The sequence below is a fragment of the Neovison vison genome, chromosome 8 (genome assembly GCF_020171115.1).
Source record: "Neovison vison isolate M4711 chromosome 8, ASM_NN_V1, whole genome shotgun sequence".
Lineage (NCBI taxonomy): Eukaryota > Metazoa > Chordata > Mammalia > Carnivora > Mustelidae > Neogale > Neogale vison.
In genome coordinates, this window is record NC_058098.1 from 31,411,405 (window position 1) to 31,428,673 (window position 17,269).

Here is a 17,269-nt window from a genome sequence, read left to right on the forward strand (position 1 = left end):
TTAACACTTTACAATATCTTTACAAAGTCATTCCAACCACCCTGTTACCACAATTGCAGATAAATATCTAACGAGCACCTACTACATACAGAGCATATAAGTGTCTTGGGGAATACAAAAACATGTTTTCCACCCTAGAGAGATTTATATTCTAGTTGAAGAGACAGGACATATATAGAATAAAGTGTTAAAAAAAAGGAGCCATTCACAGTTGCCAAACTGTGGAAAGAACCAAGATGCCCTTCAACAAACGAACGGATGAAGAAGATACGGTCCAAATATACAATGGAGTCCATATATACAATGGAGTATTATGCCTCCATCAGAAAAAATAAATACCCAATTTTTATATCAATGTGGATGGGACTGGAAGAGATCATGCTGAGTGAAATAAGTCAAGCAGAGGGTAAATTATCATATGGTTTCACCTATTTGTGGAGCATAAGGAATAACACAGGGGACATGGGGAGATGGGAGAGGAGAAGTGAGTTGGGGGAAATTGGGAGGGGGAGAAGATCCATGAGAGACTGTGGATTCTGAGAAACAAACTGAGGGTTTTGGAAGGGAGGGGAGTGGGAGGTTGGGTGAGCCTGGTGGTGGGTATTACGGAGGGCACGTATTGCATGGAGCACTGGGTATGGTGCATAAAGAATGAATTCTGGAACACTGAAAAGAAATTTTAAAAAATTAAAATTAAAAAAAAAAAAAGGAGTCACTAAACCTCAAATAAATGGCACAAACTATGAAGTTCTATGAGAGTGCCAAGTAAAGTACAATCACAAAGGGATTTTATAGGCAGGACAAGTTTCAGGGAAACTGAGGAACAAAGTGGTTAAAGTAACCTGCCCAAGGTCACAGCTGGTAAATGTCAGAGTTGGATTCAAACTCCTGGCTCTAGAGCCAGCTTTCATACTTTATATATTGTCCACTTTGTTCTTGGGTTAAGAATGTTTGGAAAAGGGGGGCCTGGGTGGCTCAGATGGTTAAGCCTCAGCTTTTGGCTCAGGTCATGATCCCAGGGTCCTGCTTGGCAGGGAGCCTGCTTCTTCCTCTCCCTCTACTGCTCCCCCTGCTCATGATCTCTTTCTCTCTCTCTCTCTGTCAAATAAATAAATAAAATCTTAAAAAATATATATTGGGGAAAAAAAGAACATTTGGAAAAAATGATAGGTACAAAATTACAGAGAGCTTTGATCATCAAACTAAGAAAACTCCTAAAAGTAAAAACTCGTAATTACTATACACATGACATAAATGCATCTGAAAATGAATATATGTAAAGACTTCATGTCTATAAAATGATTTAGACAGCCCAATATTATATTCATTAAAATGACCAAGGGTTTATTAAAAGAAAAAAAAAAAAAAGGAAATACCATATACATGTTAACTACGAAATGAAAATGGTGCCTCCATATTGGTACATACCTTTCAGATCTTTAGATTTTAGAGCAGTCACATGAGCAAGCTAGAAAACACACACACACAAACACAAAATGCAAGAAAAAAAGCCTTAGTTTATGAAGATATGGTTAACAGAACTATAACTTGAAAAGCTAGCAAGAAAACCATAAAATGTAGACTTAATCAGTTTAGTAAGAATAATCACTAATCACTACATATATTTTACATGTGCACACATACATCTAAGATCATGATTAAATACCCAAGTAGGGAAGAATATAAAAATTCTTAAGAAACTCTTTATACTCAATCAACCATTTATATAGGTATCTAGTGAAAACAGGAAGAGTAATTGTATAAAATTACATAGTATGAAAAACATACAAAGATCCTAGTAATGGAAGTATAAAAACCAAGGAGAGCATAAAAGGTCAACTGTAACAGTTCTATAAAGAAGGGCTAATGCACACCAGAGGCAACCTAGGACTGGATGAGAAGGGTCAGCCCCTATGGTCTACACACAGACTTATAGCCTAGCCTCTTCACATATGCAAAATCAGTGGGGTCTGCGGAAACTTTTAAAGACAGATGGAGTAGCACAAACCCATTCTTCCTACTAGAACAGAGAACCAAGCATACAGTCTACTGATGCTGAATATATAGTCATCTCCATGCAGAAAGAGAACATAAACAAGGTATACATCATTCTAAAACTAAAAGATCATTTTCATTTTATGTATCATTACTACCTTTAACAACTGGAGTTGGTCAAATGTTAATTCCTTTACTGGAATTTCAAATAATTCAACTGGATCAGCATCAAATTTCTAAAAAGAAAATAAAGAGAAAAATAGGCCTGAAATTATTACTGAATATTTAACCCTAGAGAGGACTAACATCCCAACATAGTGAATGATGAGAACAAATGTTCAGAGCCCACAGCAAGCCCATGCAGGGGAGCCCCCTTTTTAAAAAAAAAAAAAAAAAACAAACACCTTCCAGCTCTTAAATTCTGGTTTTTGTTTTTGATGTAGGTGGGAGTGCCTGGAAGAAACAAGCAGCTGGGAGAAGGCTAGGGCCCTGCAGACATATTGAGCCAGGAATCAGTCATTTCCCCTACTTCCTGTCATACTGCTGACATTCTGACATATGCATATCCATGCTACATGACCAGGCAATCAACATGTACAAGTACTGTACAAAGATTAATTTCTGTCAGTAAGTTTCTAAACTTTTCTAAACCTTTTAAACTTAAGTTTAGTTAAAAAACAGCCACATTTTTTCAATGGTCGTGGAAAAAAAAAAGTCTGTTTAGACTTAAGTAGTAATACTTAACAGGAACTCTAATCTATTACAAATGTTTTCCCCATGAAAAAACCCGTTTTATGAGTTTACTACCATATCAAACATCACACTATTTAGGCACCCCTACGTTAAGGAAATGCATTAACGGACCACCAATAAATCATTAATCCAACAAATATGCTAAAATTTACTACATTTATATTTGTTCACATACATAAGGTATAAACCTGTACATATGGCTCTTCTAGAAGACACACAAGAAACTGTTAAGAGTAAGGGAGTGTGACCAAAGACAAAGGGGAAAGGAAGATTTATTTTTCATTTCATAATCTTCTTCAGTTTTATAATGAACATGAATTGATTTTGTTAAGGAAAATAGCAGCTTGAAAATTAAAACTAAAAATACATATAATTTTTTACTTTCATTCTCTAACTCATCCAGATTCAACTTAAGAACAAGACAAAGTCTGGTGAAAACAGGATCAGTAATACTTTTCCATTAACTCTCATAGGTTTTTTGAAATTACGGCTTGATTCATTAAGCTCAATCTTGGTTATAAAGATCTTTCTGCTCCATTCCTTCCTGTCCACTTTCGCATTGATTTTTTTTTCCCAGGGCACAACAATCTCCTCTTTTTCTACTAAGTTATTTTATCTCTATTATCTAAATAGGTGTCTCTCCTTCCCTCTCCTAAGACTATGGACAAGAAGGGTCAGACCCTATGGTCTACCAAGAAAGACTTACAGCCTAGCCCCTTCACATATGCAAAAACATTTCACTTCTAGGAATGAAAGCATGCTTTTTCATACATCATAGCAATCCAAACCCCCATGACTGATTCAAATCCATGAGCAGGCAGGCACCTTACCATGTACACTACAACAATCATGTCTGGTAAAGTATTGTATGTTGGCAAACTAGCCTTAACGTTAAATCACCTCAACAGAAAATAATACCCAACAGTTTAATAGAAAATGCCAAATGAACCTAGTAAGTTCTTAAGAAATCACTTGGTTAATTTATACACTAAAGTTTAAGTATTACACAATTATGTTCGAACAATAATTTAAAATTTTTAAATCCCCTTCTGGACTTTCTCCTCCATCGTGCCATTCTCCATTCTATCTCTACTCTGGGCCAGGCTTACTGTACCTTTGGCCACATTACCACTCCCCCTGCCTCTGGTCTCTGTCCTCTTCAATTCCCCTGACATCAGGTACTTACATCTAGAGGTTTAGTTCTGAACATTTCTCTTCCTGACTCAAAAGTCTGTCACATTCCCCTAGCTCCCAAATCTACACCCCTTTCCTAAGGCCCTCTTCCATTTGCTTGAAAGTGCTTTTCCACTGCGGCTCTTCTCTTCTGGCCAAATCATACTAACCTATTAATCTGAGGACAAGCTTGAGGCAAAACTAGAAGGGAGGCTAGAAAACAGACACTGTGACAGCTTCCTCTCTTGCTTTACTACAGGGAGAGTGGCAGACTGATACAGAAGCCACCTGGAAGGTTCCTTTGTTAGACAGTAGAAGACAACAAATCAGCAATACAGAGACACTGCTCCAGGCAATTATTATTCTTATCTCCTTACTCAACCTTACAGGAACTTGACAGAGGAAAGAACTGGCATTAATTGCCCAAAAAAATGAATTGGTCAACTCTAATAAATAACTGCATGCATATATGTAAAATAAACTTCCTAGCCTTTAAACCTATCCAACTGTAAGAGTTTAAAATGAAGGAATTTGGGGGCAACAGGGTGGCTCGCCCAGTCAATTGAGTGACTAACTTGATTTCAGCTCAGGTCATGATCTCAGGGTTATGAGAGCGAACCCCATGTCAGGCTCTGCACTGGGCATGGAGCATAAGATTCTCTCTCCCCATCTTCCCTTTCTGAAAAAATAAATAAAATAAAATGAAGGAATTTCAACATACCTTTTTCATTGTCAAACAACAGGTGAGATCATGATACACCACAGGCACAAAATCTTTTGAAAGATGTACATCAAATTCTACAAAGGCTGCACCCTAAAAGAAATAAAGGAAATGAGTACTTGAAAAAACATTATCTAGCCCACAATACATCTAAAACTACAAGGACATAAGAAATTTACTGTTCACTATAAACTCACAGACCTGTACATAAAACAAAAAACTTCCTCATGAATTATGTTATGCTTTAAGCTTTTCTAAAAAGTAGTTTCTTCTCTTACAATGTTTTTATCATTCTTCACTGTAATAGCACAGCAATTTTTTTTTTCTGGCAAAAACATGGGCACACTGATCCATCTGAACACACTCCAGGGCCACTCTATGGCAGTAGCCAGCCTGTCACCTTTGCTACTACTATAAGCATAAACAGAGCCTGCCAGAACAGGGAGCGGGGTCACCTTATGCCTTATTTCCCCTAAGTACCATAGGCAACAGACCCTCAAAGATGAGGAGGTTAAAGGAAGAAGCCACTGTCTCAGCTCTGCACCCTGGTGCACTTGGGCGGCACACCTTACAGCCTTTCCTTGCAAAACCCCAGAAGCAGAGTAAAGAGGAAATGACAGGTGCTGCTCAAAAGATAGAAAGAAGCAAGAGGGTCAAGAACGGTGCTGCACAAGCCCAATCTCCTGACAGAGTGTCCAAAGGAAGGAGGATGATGACAATGAGTTAAGGGTGCATTTTTCTAAGTCAGAACCATTCTCACACAGGAATTAATCCAAATAAAGCTTAGAACATAAACTGACCCACAAAGGTGTGCATTCACGGAAAGAAAGCTGGCTGGGATTGGGACGCCTGGGTGGCTCAGTTGGTTGAGCAGCTGCCTTCGGCTCAGGTCATGATCCCAGCGTCCTGGGATCGAGTCCCACATCGGGCTCCTTGCTCGGCAGGGAGCCTGCTTCTCCCTCTGCCTGCCATTCTGTCTGCCTGTGATCGTTCTCTCCCCCCTCTCTCTCTGATAAATAAATAAAAATCTTAAAAAAACAAAAAAACAAAAAAACAAAGAAAGCTGGCTGGGATCAAAGGAAACTAGGTCTGAGCATTCTGTACATTACTGCAGCCTAGAGAAGTGCTTGTGTAAGGATGGATGATATGCTTCCACCCGTCCCCAAGCTTTAGGTCACATGGATCACAGACCAGAATCAAAGGAGCCTATTTCCTTGATGACTTCTGAAGCAGGAAATAAGTTTAGCTCCTTCTAGTGCTATAAACAAGACAGTAACACAAAGCAATTCTACTAGAGAACAAAACCTGCCATCCTTAAACAAATTATAGCTCTGTAGTTTAAATGTTTAACTTTACAGGATCACTACCCTTTAGGAAGGTAATTTTACTAAGAGATAAAACCTGATCCCTAGATCCATGTGTAAGCTTTAAGAAGTAAGATAATAACACACAGAACCCCTTTAAGGATATGTTTTTAGTATTAAAATAAACAAGCCATTAATAACCAGCATATGGCATTCTAAAATGCGATCTATATGACTTATAAAGGATCTCAACAGAACATGGAAGAAAAAAAGCTTAATGAAATTTTCTCTCGAAAAGCACAGAGGGATGCATGGATGGCTCAGTCAATTAAGTAACTGACTCTTGATTTTGGCTCAGGTCATGATCTCAAGGTTGTGAGACTAAGCCCTGTGTCAGACTCTGTGCTAGGCGTGGAGCCTGCTTAAGATTCTCTCCTTTCGCTCCCTCTCCCAACCTTCCTCTCTTTAAAAAAAAAAAAAAGAAGAAGAAGAAGAAGCATGGAGACACTGCAAGTTCGTTAACATGATCTTCATGTGTTTACAGAATAAATCAATGTCTAGAATAGTTATTAGGTACCATGAAAACCAGTTCCAAATAATAAAGTAGAGCCCAACACTCATAGATTTAATATCCTTTCAACAAAAAGGCAAAGAAATCCACTATTCATATTTTTAAACACTAAAATAATTAATGTAAAACGTCATGAATTATAAAATGCTTCATATACCACTAGAAAGAGGAAAAAATGCTGCCCATGATACCAGGATGCAAGGCTAAGAAAGTAGTAAAACCCTTACCAATTGTAGAGATGCTCAAATATGAAAAAAGTATGTCTTGGAATAGATGTTTGCTCATATAAGTGATAAAATTAAACATCACACTAATCAAGTTTACTTGCTGAACTATTTTATAAAGAGGCAAAAGCTTAAGGCATGCGGAGCACACTGTGGAAAAAATGAAAATAAAAGAATGAGTTGTTCCTCCACTTCCTCCCTAGTTTAACTTCAGAGTATGAAGCTTTTCAGTCAGGTACAAGGCAGCAGGGGAGACCTGGAAATCTCAGGTTCTTGATTAAAAATGTCAAGTTGGGGGCGCCTGGGTGGCTCAGTGGGTTAAGCCTCTGCCTTCAGCTCAGGTCATGATCCCAGGGTCCTGGGATGGAGCCCCGCATCGGGCTCTCCACTCAGCAGGGAGCCTGCCTCCACGTCTCTCTCTGCCTACTTGTGATCTCTGTCTGTCAAATAAATAAATAAAATCTTTAAAAAAATAAAAAATAAATGTCAAGTTGTAGTTGCTGAAAAAAACTAAAAGCTAAAAAAGTGGACTCTAACCTTTAATAAATGGTTAAAAGGAATTAAGAAATTTAATATAATCAAGTTGGTATGCAGGAGATAAACTGACAGACATCAAAAAAAAAAAAAAAAACACCACCATCAAATCCTTCTGTAATCATTATTTCCAAGGTATCTGAATGAGACAATATTCAGTTAATGAAAACCAGTGCTTAATGGGGAATGTTTTTCTGGTCCCAATCACTCAAAATTTGTAAACTCAGGGGCTCCTGGGTGGCTCAGTCGGTTGAACATTTGCATACACCAGGGGTCATGATCTCTGGGTTCCGGGATTGAGGCCCACATGGGGCTTCCTGCTGAGTGGGGAGCCTGCTTTTCTCTCTCCCTCTGTCCCTCCCCCTGCTTATGCTCTCTTGCTCTCTCTCAATAAATAAAATCTTTTAAAACAAACAACAAAAAAACCCTTGTGATCTCAAACAAAGATGCTAATGATTCTATAGTTTTCATCACAATCCTAATCAAGAATCTAAAAACAAATGCTCAAAAATACTTTACCTTTGCTTAGAATCATATTCAGAAGAATGCATTTTTAACCTACTTAACCTTTATAAGCTTTTAATGGAACAGACTACCCAGGCCCACATTTCTCTACTTTGCTACCTTTGGACCAACAGTCCCAAGTTTTCAAAAAAAGAGAGGGTCACTTACATGACTAGCAGCATTTCTTAAAGAAGCAATAGTATTTTCTTGAACTTTAGCAAGCCTGAAAGAGAAGAAATATATAGATATACAGTTATCACCGACTATAGAAAGGATGAAGAAAACAAATGTAATAAAGAAGCCAACTGGAGACCCTGGAGGGCTGAGTCATTAAGCGTCTGACTTAGGTTCAGGTCAGGATCTCAGTGTTCTGGGATGGAGCCCTGCTGACATCAGGCTCTGTGCTTGGAGTCGGGGGGATAAGTCTGTTTGTCCCTCCCTGTGCTCTTGCTGTTCCTCTCTAATAAATAAGTAAAATCTTAAAAAATAAATAAATAAAAATAAAGAAGCCAACTATGTCTCTAACAATGGAACCAGTTCAAAATTCTCTATTCTGAAGCTACTTCTGCCATCCCCAAATTAAGACTGTGACCATCACTTGGTGATGCATTTATTCCATAAAAACAAGCTCTAATGACTACAGGTACGTATAAGCCAAATATAAACATATCCCACAGCCACACATACCTCCCCCAGTAAGGTGGCCAGTCAAGGAAAACCACCTTTTGCAGTTGCATAAAGTAGAACACAAAGACTTGCTCCTTGCAATGGTGCCTCAGAGGATTTAATCCTGGTGGACCGGGAGAATGGGAAAAGGCTGAGACCCGGAAGGACAGCAGTATGGAAATGATACCAAGAAGTACGGGTAAGGAAACTGAGACCCAGAGAGGGGAGCACGCGAAAAGTTGGGACCACAACACACACACTGAGATTCAGGTTGCTTCCTGCATCAAGCTTTTCCTCCTGGCTTTCTGTTTTAATGTCCCTCTTTGCATCAGTTCAGTAGATTTTAGACAGACTGTCCAGAGTCTTATGAGAGAGTTTCTACTTAATTTGAATTACATTAAATCCCAGGTAATAAAGGATCCCTGACCTTCAGTGGGTCAACCCAACGGAGCTTTATCATGCACAAGCTACCAAGCACTAGATGCTGCTCAAATATTCAACCTACTGAGCAGTTGTTGTCGAATTCCCTGCACCTCGGTGTCCAACGTCCAATGGTGTTCTCGGCTTCCAGTACTTGGAAAATGAAGATTTCATGTCACAACTGTATCCTGGTAATGGCTTAATAATTATATAGTCAACTTCCATAGAAAAAAGGGGGAGAAATAAAGATAAAGCCGATTAAAAAGGCCACAATGAGCATCTAAATAGTGTTAACATTTAAGTACTTGAACCAACTTTATCAGTCTCTATCAAATAGAAAACAAGTAACATGCCAAAACAGATTCAAAGCAAAGCTTCCAGAAAATTTCACAGATGCCCCTTATTGCTACTATAGTAGATAATTTTCTAAAAACAAATAATTTAACACCATTCCCAAAAGCTCAATTTGAAATTAACTAACCAAAATTCAAATCTAATCTTTGCTCATTTATAAAGGGCCCCTCTGTTTCTCCCAGCTTACCTCTCACTTTGCCTATCGTTTTTCTGGAATTTCTGCTCATTATGGGAAGAGTGAGAATTCCAGCGCTCTTCCCACTCTCAGCAATGGTAGATGATAAGAGGCATGCTGTCCCTACATGTCCAGGAAGGGCATCACCCTGAACTACATGTTCACTGAGATCTTCCTGAAATAAAAAATGAGGTTTAAAATAATCCATATTCTTACACTTCAGTATTTCCCATTTAAGGGTCAAAAAACTCCCTTAAAATTAATTCAAAATCTATTGAAGAAGATCAGTAATAAATAGGAATCAAATTTATATTCAGGTAATTTAGATAGAGTCTTTGTAAAATAAATGATACATTTTCTTTTAGTATATAATATTTTAAGATTTTATATAGTACTTCATTAGTCATAACTCTGGTGATTGGCACTTCTGATTCTCTAACATGTATCAGATGAATTTCAAACACTGACAAAGTTTCTAAGTATCTTTATATTCAAAGACTAACAAACACCTGTAGTGAGCCGTTAATGTGTATTATATTCTCTAAAAATGCTTTCCAACAGAGGACATAAAGGGATAGTTAACTCTCTAGGAAACTGAATACTCATTTGGACATTACACTGGATATTTTATCAGCCCAGTCTACGAATAAAATAGTATTTCCAAAATTGCTAAACAAATGAAAAGCAAGTTAGGACATTTAAAAGTATTAAAAGGTACGTCCTTAAGAAATAAGGAAATGTTCAACAAAAACCTCACATTTTAACAATAAAGTCCCACAGATCCCCTTACTTAGGTAAGATCGAATTATAGGTTTTTTAAAAAATAAAAGTTCTTTATTATAATTTTCTGAAAGGAAACACTTTAAATTTCATACAACGCAAAGCAGCCAAAAAGCCAGTAGCAAAGGCGATGCATAAAGGCATCATCAAATTAAATAATTCAAAGAGTATAATAATTTTAATTGACAAGTGTAACATATGTTACTTGTGGGGTTAAATCCATTCTGTTTTCTGCTATTTTCACAAAACTGTGGTTGGGTGCCCTCATCTAAAGGAAATGGGAGTGGAAGTACCAAAGATCAAGAATCTAAGGAAAGCAATACACACAACCACTAGCTGGGCACAATCAAGCAAGGACCTTCATTAGCCAAGGACCCAGCAAAACTTGTGAGGACGAGAGCACTTGTACAGCCACCAAGTCAGAGGGCTCTAGTGTTAGGAGTCATGAGCAACTCTGGAAGGCTAGCAGCAGATTCTGAACAACCTGGCACAATTTTCACAGCAACTCTTTTTTGCTACATTTTTACAATATCAAGTGAAGTTGCAAAAATGAGTCCACTGTTAAGAATTATTATAATAAAATGCCTCAATAAGCTACACACTTTAGTCATGAGGAGGACTCAATCATATTGAGTCCTGGGTTGCCTATCAAGAGTTACACAGTCTGCTCATCCCTGTGTTTATCCTTGGAGGCTCCTTTGTATATTATTCATTTATACTTAGAATAGGCACAAGGGCGCCTGGTTGGCTCAGTCAGCAGAGCACACAACTCTTGATCTCAGGGTTGTGAGTTCAAGCCCCACGTTGGTTTAAAAAAAAAGAACAGGCATAAACACTACGACATCTGGTCTTGATATAAAACATCAATTCAACTGAGACTTTTTTTATATCGTACTTGAGTCTATCAACTCCAAGTTTTTAAAGCCTGCTAAAATGTATAGAAAAATAAACATCTAAAAGGATGCATGAATCATGGATTTACACTCAGAGACTAAAATAAAAATCAAAACATTTAAAAATAAGCCCATGACTGCATTCTTTCTCAACTCTCTCCATGAAATAATTACTCACCTCAAAAAAATCAAATATTAGCTCCAGGTTATCTGGTTCCATTGTCTGTATGCTGTACTCTGTCCAACGATCGGGCTGCAAGCCATACCCACACTCCGGCTGGGAATGCCTGCACTTGAACTCATTGTCGCTTATTAAGGATATCTCGAGGCTGTTGGACATTTTGTGAAGAACGGTGGGAGACACCCTATCATCATCATCTTCTTCCAGGCCCTCTAATGTCAGCTTTACCCTACATCGATGGAAAAAATAATGAAATGCAAAAAAAGGAAAAGGAAAACTCATACAAATGTTACCCAAACACCAACTTTAAAAGTGCACCCTGAATATGCTAATCCTTCAAGTAACAAAAATATGGTATTATATGAGACTACACGTATTACTGGTTAAGGCGTTAGTTATGTTTTATAAGATATTGATGTCTTTATCTACATGTATTGCTGCAAAGAATTAAAACAAGATAAATGCTCATTGTGTCTAAGGTTATCAGTAATTCTTTTTCTATAGAGGCATTTACTATTATCTCATTTATATATGGCTATCTCAATTTCTTTTGAAAAGTCTCACAAAAGAATATATGTATAAAAACAAGCACAATACTGAAACCATATTCTGTTAGTGTACATTACAAGACTAGAGTTGGAGGCTGTAAATTAAAAATTTTCTCCTTTCAGGTGCCTGGGCGGCTCAGTGGTTAAGCATCTGCCTTCAGCTCAGGTCTTCATCCCATCAGGCCCTGCACAGGGCTCTTTGCTCAGCGGGGAGCCTGCTTCTCCCTCTCCCACTCCCTTGCTTGTGTTCCCTCTCTCGTTGTAGTGTTCTGTGTCAAATAAAAAAAATAAAATCTTTTAAAAATAGGGAGAGGGTGGTTGGGTTATGGACATTGGGGAGGGTATGTGCTATGGTGAGTATGTGCTATGGTGAGGGTATGTGCTATGGTGTTGTGAAATGTGTAAGTCTGACAATTCACAGACCTATACCCCTGGGGCAAGTAACACATTATATGTTAATAAAAATAATTTTTAAAAAAATATTTTAAAGAAATTTCCCCTTTCTTCTACCTTACCACAGTGTTTCCAGGTATTCTGTGAAAAGTACATTATTTTTAAAAAATAGTACACTAAATGTTTATTTGTATGCATGCACATTTTTTACATGTGTGTAAGTACTTCCATATAACTACTTTTTAAATGAAACAAATAAACAGGGCATCTGGGTGGCTCAGTCAGTTAAGCATCTGCCCTCAGTTCAGGTCATTATCTCAGGGTCCTGGGTTTGAGCCCCACATGGGGCTCCCTGCCCCTCCACCCCACTTGAGTTGTCTCTCTCTCTCTTACTCTCCCAAAAAATAAAAAAAATTTAAAAATTACATAAAGAATAGTTCTGGATAACTGATTCTATTAGTGAACCTCAAGGAACATTCTCCACCAGGATATATGAAGAGAGACCACATTTGGACAGTAATAAATAAGCAAGAAAGGCATAAAGATAAAAATAACTATTCTGAAAACAGCAATGTTACCAGAAAAATTTTGTAAAATTTATTTTACAAAAAAATAAATAAATTCAAGTTTAAAGTAATTTATGAAAAAATTTCAGTCATTTATATTAAATGTTTTCTTCAAACAGCTCTGTAATGGTGGTAATCTCTTTCCACTTACAGAGAGAGTAAACTGAATGAGAAGCTTGTTTAAAACTTAGTGGTAATGAAAAAAATTTTTTTAAAAACTTGCTGATAATGAGAAAGAACAGCATGTCTAGCATTTTATTTAAAAGGCATAAGCTGTTGCTAAGTTTTTAAAGTCCTTATATTCTTGCAGACCAATTTATCTCCCACCCCATAAAGGTTTAGTTTATCATTAAATACGAGTTTGGGAGGAAAAGGTGGTCAGAACACAAATTTCTAGTTATACACAAATTTTAATAAAGTTTACCACCTTTTTTTTTTTTTTAAAGTAATTTCTCCATCCAACATGGGGCTCATATTCACGACCCTGAGATCAAGAGTCACATACTCTTCAGACTGAGCCAGCCAGGTACTCCATACACAATTATTTCAATAGCAATCAGTTATTTAATTTGTAGAGCCCACCGAAGTTTGGTTATACAAAAATATTCCAATTTAAGCCCGATTAACACAATAATATATACTAACACTCAAAATAACTTCTATATAAACAAGAATGGTATAGGACTCAGTATGCATTTGCAATCAGAAATCTGCAAGCAGAACCCCAACCATTAATTATCTATTAATTTCTTAACTTAAGTCAAGGAAAGAAAACAATCCTTGTAAGCCCAACCAACCATCTGGTTTATCTTCTACAGTTATTTCAAGGTCTTACTCTCTCTCTCTCTCTTTTTTTTAAAGATTTTATTTATCTATTTGACATAGCGAGAGAGCACAAGCAGTAGAAACCAGCAGAGGGAGAGGGAGAAGCAGGCTCCCCACTGAGCAGGGAGCTAGATGATCACAACCTAAGCTAAAGACAGATGCCCAACCATCTGAGCCACCCAGGCACCCCTCAAGGTTTTATTCTTATTTTAAGAAGACCCTTTATAGTTGTAACACGATTTGTTTCTTCTCTCATGTAAATAAAAGATTCAATTATGTTAAACACTCCACCCCAAGCACAAAGCCAAATCTCACCACCAAGTGAGATCAATACAGGAGCCAAATTCAAGAGGCTTTACTGACTGAGCCACCCAGTCTGCCCCTCCGCCCTAGGTGGGGGGTCAGGGTGGTCTCATGCGGGTGCATTGGAGCTCTCCTGCAAAAAAAAAACCCCTAAATAAATAAAGTTTAAAAGAAGAAAGGATTCAATTATGTATGAAAAAGGCCTAGAAGCACTATGAACAAAGATAAGATACACCCAAAACTTTTCACTTCTCAGAATAGCTAATGCAAAGGACTTCGAAATGCTACCCACTCTATTCCTTTTTAATTTTATAACTGGAATAAGTACTACAGTATTTAAGCAGTTATTACAAAATATTTACGGGTTATTACCTACAGTATTTTTTAAGTCTTATTATAAAGACACTAAGTATTGTATTATTCATTACTTCAGTTGCTGAAAATGGCCCTTTCAACCCAACCCTGACATTTTGTCAGAAAAGGATGCATTACATACCAAAACTTACAACTCTCAGTCCCTAAGTTATAAAAACTCAAATGATAGGGCTGCCTGGGTCACTGAGAAGCCAGCTCATTTAAAGGTATATATGATGGACATTACAGAAAAATCAAGTTACCCACTATGTAGCTATTTACACAAAGCTTGAAATCTACTCCTAATACAGAATTAGGAAGAAACTAATCTGGAACTGCCATGATCACTGTTAACTTTCTTCATGAAAAAATTTTCATTTTCAAGCCACAGGAACACTTCAGATCACTGAAGAATATTCCCAATAGTCATTTTTCTCTGTTTACACCATTATCCCCTCATTTAGCACAAATTCATTTCTGTCATATCAATTTTAAGACAAAATATTGCTACACTAAGAAATTTTAAATGGGGGCACCTAGGTGGCTCAGTTGGTTAAATGTCCAACTCCTAGTTTCAGCTAAGGTCATGATCTCAGGATCATGGGATCTCTGCACAGTCAGCTTGCCCCTCTCCCTCTGCTCCCCCAGCTCACATTCATGGTTTCTTTCTCTCTCTAATAAATAAATACACAAATCCTTAAAAAAAAAAAATTCTGAATGCTAGAAACCACAAAGATATATACATTTGGAAATCACTTACCTAGATAGAAAAATTTTCTGCTTTCAAATTTAGCAATTAATATTAAGAGAAGTATATTTAACTGGAACAATCTGAGTCAGGGAAGCAGTTCACTCTCACAAGACCCTTCAATAAGAAAATGTAACCTTATCTATATGTGTGCTATGTTCTTAGTTTATACACTTAAAGGCTAAAAGCAAATAGGTCAGAAATCTACAGCATTAGTAAAAATGAACAGGTTAAGTAACAAATACACATGGTCATACCTAAATCTAGATTTTTTTAATTTTTTCTTTGTTATTGAGACAGGAGGTTTTTCAGAATAATGCAAACGTAATCGTATTTCAGTCTGACATGTCAGCCATCCAGAATCCAGAGTCTCAACACCATCTGGCAGAGTAAGTAAGAAGAACAGTAATTATTATACACATTTTTTGAAACAATCTGGTAAGTGCAACACACCTTTGACAATTCTAGTTCATGTTCACATTTGCATACACTCAGTTTATATATCACTGGAACTTCTCTCCAAAACAAACACACATGTAGTTTTAAATTTGTTCCTCAAAAACTTTTATATGAAGTCAGGGGAAAAAAGATAAATGTTAACAATTAGCCATATTTAACCACTTAAGTAAATTAAAATTTCTTACTGAATCCATTATCGAGGTAACAGCATCTATTTCTGAGAGAATACCACATTCCTCACTGGCTCTAACCTAGTAGTGTTTCACTGAGGACCACTATCACACTTCCAAAGGGTCACATGAGCTACCCAGCTGGAACAAGTTCTACCACTAACGCTGGAGCTTGAGACAGAAGGTTGAAACCAAAACTGTGAGTCAATTCTGTATTCTTGCATTTAGAAATTCGGACATAAATAAATGGCAGGATTGTGATAACACTGTATTAGTATTATTTAACTTGAAGTTTCCTGTTAAAATAGGTCATAAAATTTTTATAAATACCAGACAGCTATCAGCCATTTGGGACCTAAGTTTTTTATCAATAAGACTTAAAAAAAAAAGAAGTTTTTCTCTTTAGGTATAACTTAGGTTCAATAATTACTAAATTTTAAAAGTAAAGAGAAACCACTATCCTCTCTTAATTTTAAACTGTTCTCAGAAATGGACAAATTTGGAAAGACAGTCTTCCATCCTGACAGCTAACTTAAGCTGAGTTTAAGAGAACAACTACAAAAGAGCAAAGAAATGCCTGCATTTGTAACTCTGCAGAGATATTAACATACAGTAGAGGGATATGTCCTGCCTTATAGTTAGGGACATGAGAAAGCTACTTCTCCATCCAGCAAGCTCTCTAAAACATGTAGCATAAATATCTTTTGTAAATAAAGAGAACAAGACTCTAAAACACTAAAACTAAAGCTATGCAAGTATTTTAGACTACCTTACAATGTAATATAAGTCATCCCAAATAAAATTAAGGAAAAGAAGTAAAATTTCAATCCAAAACTGCCAAAGCATGTGTACATTTCTCAAGTGTATAAACATAGGCGCCTAGTATCAGCAATTTATTTCTGGTTCACGGCCAGTGCAAGTACACCTTCTGTTCACCCCCTCTGTATCTTTGACCAGTTTAGGATCTAAAACAAAAATGCAGTTTAGCATTGTAACACTATTCTACTGTGAGAACCCCAGTCACCAAAGACAACTTGAACCTTAGTGAAGCACAAAAATATATGAATGCATGAAATTTTCAACATATTCAGAAGTAAAAGGATTATCTACTCCACCATAAATTAATTTTTAAAGTCTCAGGAGAATTACTGGAACATTTTGTTTAATCTGGATTTTACTGTAAGTGCATACACACACAAACTGCACAAACCTCGCTTAAGAGTCTAGAATGCTTGGAAACATTAATACCAAACACAGGGGTTAAAAGGGGATGATATATTAACAGTTAAGTATAATACTCTTAAATTAAGTATAGTAATTCATACATCTAAGTCACCAGTCAAAAACAAAAAGGATAAAATTTTAAAACTTAAGTATTATACTGGAAACTATTATTTAACACAATGTGGTTGTTTCTTGGATCTAGTCTCTATTTTCAGTATCATACTGTAACATTTCCCTGTGCTGTTTCTAATGAAAAGTAAGGTAACATCTCAGTGGTATCAGTAAAGACTGTCAAAATTCAGTCTCACTTACTGTGGATTCCAAACTGTCCATCGTCAATAATAATTTCAGTTTCTAGAATTGAAGGAAAATAAAAAAAAAAACCTAGTTAAAATTCATGATTTATACAGAATGCACAACTGAGAAATTAC

At 36.8% G+C, this 17,269-nt stretch overlaps 1 protein-coding gene across 4 annotated transcripts in view; it reads right to left on the reverse strand.

Annotated features, from left to right (window-relative positions):
- GPCPD1 (glycerophosphocholine phosphodiesterase 1) overlaps positions 1-17,269 on the reverse strand; it is a 64,642-nt gene that overhangs the window by 16,951 nt on the left and 30,422 nt on the right. For all 4 annotated transcript variants that reach the window (XM_044263416.1, XM_044263415.1, XM_044263418.1 and 1 more), the window contains 9 exons: positions 17,151-17,192; positions 15,243-15,366; positions 11,246-11,477; positions 9,407-9,569; positions 8,951-9,083; positions 7,948-8,002; positions 4,643-4,735; positions 2,154-2,231; positions 1,429-1,468 (listed from right to left, as the gene is read on the reverse strand). In XM_044263416.1, coding sequence (XP_044119351.1) covers positions 1,429-1,468; positions 2,154-2,231; positions 4,643-4,735; positions 7,948-8,002; positions 8,951-9,083; positions 9,407-9,569; positions 11,246-11,477; positions 15,243-15,366; positions 17,151-17,192 — 960 coding nt within the window. The remainder of the gene's footprint in view (positions 1-1,428; positions 1,469-2,153; positions 2,232-4,642; positions 4,736-7,947; positions 8,003-8,950; positions 9,084-9,406; positions 9,570-11,245; positions 11,478-15,242; positions 15,367-17,150; positions 17,193-17,269) is intronic.